Source organism: Bison bison, unplaced genomic scaffold (genome assembly GCF_000754665.1).
Source record: "Bison bison bison isolate TAMUID 2011002044 unplaced genomic scaffold, Bison_UMD1.0 scf7180017864456, whole genome shotgun sequence".
In the NCBI taxonomy this organism is placed as follows: Eukaryota; Metazoa; Chordata; class Mammalia; order Artiodactyla; family Bovidae; genus Bison; species Bison bison.
Window position 1 is genome coordinate 659,566 of NW_011495018.1, and position 5,004 is coordinate 664,569.

Consider the following 5,004-nt stretch of genomic DNA (forward strand, 5'->3'; position numbering starts at 1 on the left):
CCGCGCTGCAGACTCCGGAGCGGACACCCGCCCCCGGAACCGGACGGGGGGCGGCCTGGACCCCCGCTCCGGCCGCGGCTGGAGGAGGGGCCGAGCGCCGACCTTTATTTTCCTGAGGCAAGAGTTAAGTGGGACGCGGGAGTGCGTAAATAAGGTTCGGAGAGGACCGTGGACCCCGTAGAGAATTTTAAAGGTTCATTAAGATTTAAAAATCATCACACTGCCTGAATTTGAGCCATTAATTTTCTGTATTCGTTAAAACAGTATTTTACTCGCCAAGACTTGGCCAAATTCGTCGTATATTGTGAAACTGCAGTCACAGCCTAGAAATCCTATAATCTTTTCTTAAATTTCGACATGGGCTATTTTCCTTGAGATAGATAAAGGGACTGAATCTTTGCCTTAAAAAAGATCTAAAAAGTGTTTGATGAACCGCCTTCAAGTCAGTCCTGTTAGCAGACTACTCTGCTCCTACCGTGGTGTGTTCCCTTAGTGGCTGCATTGGTCCGAAGAGTCCGCAGTGTCCAGAGCGGCTTCATCGCCAGTCCTTGGTTGGCAGACCCAACTGCTGAGTCATTGGCAACGCAGAGTGCCAGCTCATGGGTTAAAAGGTTTGCTCCTCGGTTTTGTGTATTCTATAAAAAGACGGTTACACGGTGAGTGGAAACCGTCGAGGAGTCTTTGGGCCGCGGTCAGGGGTACGTGCAGCAGGGCACTGGAGCCTCTGGCCAGTGTGGGAGGGATCACGTGGGCCCCGCCGCCCTGGGAAACCGAATCCGGCCGGGATTGGTGGCTGGGCCGACACTTGCCCTGGGCTCAGTTTTGATTTGATTACCTCTTGTTTACCTCGGAAAGAACTCGGAGCAGTTGATCGCTGAGGCAAGACAAAGGCCAACGCTCTCCCCTCTGCTTGTCTCTGGCCAGATGCTTTCCCTGAGTCCTGCAGCCTCTGCTCCCTGGTCTGCTCTGGTTAAAGCTGTTGACGGGCAGCCTCTGCTCTCTGGTCCGCTCTGGTTAGAGCTGTTGACGAGCAGCCTCTGCTCCCTGGTCCGTTCTGGTTAAAGCTGTTGACCAGCAGCAGGATGTCCTAGATGCCTTTCCTGTCTCAGATAAACAACCAGGGGGAAGGTGGAGTTTTGTAATATTATCTTGCAGCATCATGCGAGGGGGTGCGAGACTTAACTTCCCAGAGGCGCGCCCCCCACTCCCCCCGCCCAGTGCTGTGCTGAGTGGGGATCAGTGCCATCAGGTGGCACCGGCTTACCCCGAGATGGCCCCCACTTCTTCACCTGCTGGTCTGTCTGCAGCCAGTCAGAGGGTGGTGTTGTCACAGGCCCCCACCGTGGATGAAGGTGCAGTGCATGAATAGGCACAGGACGTGCACGTCTCGTGTCCTGCACTTTGAGAGGGAAGGGGTTTCCGGCAATGAGACCCTGGCCCGCTCTGTGCATTTCAGATGGCCACAGTGAGGCGAGAGGTGAGGCGAAGCCCATGGCAGGCAGGTGACAGCAGTTGGGCTCTTAGGGCGCCAGGCTCCTCGGGCTTCGGTGACAGAGGCCTCAGGCAGGCAGAAGGAAGGGGGGTCCACCGGGTCCTGTTCAGACGTCAAGCCTCTGGTTCCTGTACTGCCTCACTCAAGAAACTCTTAAAAACTGGGATTTCTTAAGTCCCACCTCTCCTAGGGAAGAAGCTTTCCCAAGGGTGGTCCTTGCCTCCAGGCGTAGCCCCTGCGCCACCCCAGGGCTGTCCTCAGGGTCCCACCTGTCCCAAAGACCCCAGGACATTGACCCCAGCATTGTGTAGGTCATGCCCCTGTAGTTTTCAACCCTGGCTGCCCACCGTCACCATTGTGGTTTTCTCAAAGTAAGGGTACCAGGGTTCTGTTGTAGCATTCCAAATCAGGATTTTCCGGCTGGTGGGTGAGACTGCTGGAGAACAGGGAAAGCACAAGAGGTGGTCCTCCAGAGCCAGGGTTGTGACATGTTGCCCCAGACTGGGTTGTGGGGTGCTCTGCCAGGGGTGCTGGAGAGGGCTGTTGGCCTGGAGCCAGGAGCAGGGAGCCTCACAGTGCAGGCAGGGACTGTGAGAAACTGTGCGGAATGCTCAGGATATAAAGCATGGGTGTTGTGTTGAGGTTAGTTGATAGGGTCAGGCTCCACAAGTTAGAGAAAGACAGTTGTCGTTATCTGTTTTCAGGCTGGGGTAAACTGAAAGCTTTAGTCAACCACCCAGCCTGCCGAGCAGTGGCTCAGGGAACTGTTTTAACACTCTACATTTGATCACAGCTTGTGCCCAGTTACTAGCAGTTGAGGTCAGCTGAATTCATGGCATTTGTGGCCCAGCCAGTAAGTGGTTGTGTCTGGGTCATTTCTGTGGCCTCTTCAGAGCTGGAAGACGGGACAGCATTGTGGTTACAGATCTTTTGGGGGCCCACGAATCGTCTCATTCAAGATGTGGGCTTTCCTTCTTTTGGGATCAAGTATCCTGGGGGTCACAGGAAGTTTTTTTAAACAAAAGGAAGACATGGCATATCGTGTCGGTTTGTAATTCTCTTCTGCAGTGACGGGGCATTGGCCTAGGCTCTCCGCCCATCTCATTTGCCCAGTCCACCTGCCCTGTGTCTTGTTAGTGTGAATTACAGGTCAGTGTGGCAGTGGCCTGAGTCAGGGCGAGACTCGCCTGGGTCAGCAACCACCGCCCCTTTTCCCGCGGCCTGACTACCTCACAGGCTGTTTGGGGTTCTGAGGAAGTGATCTGAGGTTGTAAGGCAACTCGAGGGCTTCCCTGGTGGCTTGGCGGTAGAGAACCCGCCTGCAATGCAGGAGACGTGGCAGGTTCGGTCCCTGGGCTGGGAAGATCCTGGGAGAAGGAAACGGCTTCCACTCCAGTCTTCTCACCTGGAGAATCCCATGGACAGAGGAGCCTGGCTATAGTCCATGGGGTCGCAGAGAGAGGAACATGACCTAGCGACGAAATAACAACAAAGCAACCTGAAACCACTCTTTCTTGCTTAGAAAGGTGAGTGAGCTTAACTGCAGGTGAAAGAAGATTAATGGCCCCTGGTCTTCATTTTCCAGGGAGCTGCTCCCCTGTGCAGTTGCTGCAGGTTAATCATAAACTCTGGTCCGTTAGTGTATCACAGCCTCTGAGCTGTGCTGTAGACAGAGCTCCGCTGTAGACAGCCTGCGTAGAAGTCTTTCTAAAGGATGCCCAACACTTTGAGTGAGATGGTTCCAATCTCCATGGAGTCTGGAGTGGAATCTAAGCCTGTGCCTGAAACTCATCGTGTTGTTGTTTTTTCTAAAAAACACTCTGTCTTGTGGCTGTGCTGGTTCTTTGCTGCTGCACTTGGGTTTCTCTGGTTGCAGCGAGCAGGGCTCCTCTTCGTTGCGGTGGGTGGACTCCTCCCTGCCGTGTCTTCTCTTGTGGAGTGCGGACCCAGGGCCTCCAGGGCTTTGGGAGCCGTGGCTCCTGGGCTGTGGCGCGTGGGCTTGGTAGTTGAGGCCTGTGGGCTTAGTTGCTTTGGGGGATGTGGGATCTTCCTGGACCAGGGATGGAACCTGTGTCCCTTGAATTGCAGAGTGGTTTCTTAACGACTGGACCACCAGGGAAACCCTGAAACTACAGTGCTGTATGCCCATTATATTTTAATTTGAAAAATATATTTAATCTTTGTCCCTGGTTCCAGATCTACAGCTCGGCTCTAAGAACCCTTGGACTTTCTTGAGATCTTTGGAAAATAATTGAGTCTGTGCTAGTGATGTGATTGCCGAGGTCCTCGGTAGCCTCAGGGTGGGGTGGGGATGGGCAGATACTCAGCACTCGCCCTCCCCAAGCCTGCCTGGGGAGGGGCGCTGAGGCTGGGTTACAGGATGTACTGGGCAAGGGCGTAGAACTGCCGTCTCCCACCACTGCCTGCATGCCTGCCCTCTGAGAAGGTACTCGTGCAAGCACGGTGTGGTCCTGACTTCTGTGACTTGTCCCAAGGAGTTGCTGATGAGGGAGTGAATTCTTGGTCTGTCGGGCGTTTGAGGTGTCCCCTGCAGGGACAGTCTTGTGGTACTGAGACCACTACTGCTACTACTACTAAATCACTTCAGTCGTGTCCGACTCTGTGCGACCCCATAGACGGCAGCCCACCAGGCTCCCCCGTCCCTGGGATTCTCCAGGCAAGAACACTGGAGTGGGTTGCCATTTCCTTCTCCAATGCAGGAAAGTGAAAAGTGAAAGTGAAGTCTCTCAGTCGTATCTGACTCTTAGCGACCCCATGGACTGCAGCCCACCAGACTCCTCCGTCCCTGGGATTCTCCAGGCAAGAGCACTGGAGTGGGGTGCCATTGCCTTCTCCAAGACCACTACAGGTAGTGTCAAAACCAAACTGCTGGGCCGCGCACGCTGGAGCCGGGAAACTGGTTATTGATATAAAAGCCCCCTACCTGGGAAGGCTGGACCGTGACCCGCAGTGGACGGTGCTGGGCCGGGAAGAGAGCGGTTCGAGCGACCGGGGCGGGAGAGGCCGGGGCAGGGCGGCAGTGCAGTCAGTGAGCCGGGCAGCGGAGGGCCGCCTGGAATAAGCTGACCGCGTCAGCTCACACGTGCAGGGGGGCGGGGCCCCGGAGCGAGGCGGTGCAGTGGACGTTTGTGGCCTCAGGTTTGACGGAATTAAAAGCAAGAACTTTTCGTCTTCTCACCTGAAGACCTGAGTGGAAGGGCAGTCTCTCCAGTTGCCAGCATCACACAGGGTGGAGAAAGGCGTGTGCCGGCGGGCCCCGGTGGCCAGTGGTCAGGCTGGACTCAGTGCTGCGGGCCTTCCCATGTGGCCAAAAAAAGGAAAGCTTTTTGAGCTTTCGAATATTGAGCTCGATGGAGAAAGAGGGACTGCTCAGCAGAAGAGAGGAGCGGGTTTCAACAGCTGACGCGGAAAAGAGGCTCTCCCCTCAGCCAGGAAGCCTGTGGGAAAATGCCCAACCCGTGAGAAGGCAGCAGCGCTGAATAAGCCGGCCG

General features: G+C 55.3%; 1 protein-coding gene across 1 annotated transcript in view; it reads left to right on the forward strand.

The window, feature by feature from the left end:
- Positions 1–4,330: 4,330 nt before the first annotated feature.
- Positions 4,331–5,004, forward strand: part of BNIP3 (BCL2/adenovirus E1B 19kDa interacting protein 3) — a gene marked incomplete at its 5' end in the record, with an annotated part of 6,393 nt that continues 5,719 nt past the window's right edge. Inside the window, one exon of the mRNA XM_010859142.1 lies at positions 4,331–4,361. Coding sequence (XP_010857444.1) covers positions 4,331–4,361 — 31 coding nt within the window. The remainder of the gene's footprint in view (positions 4,362–5,004) is intronic.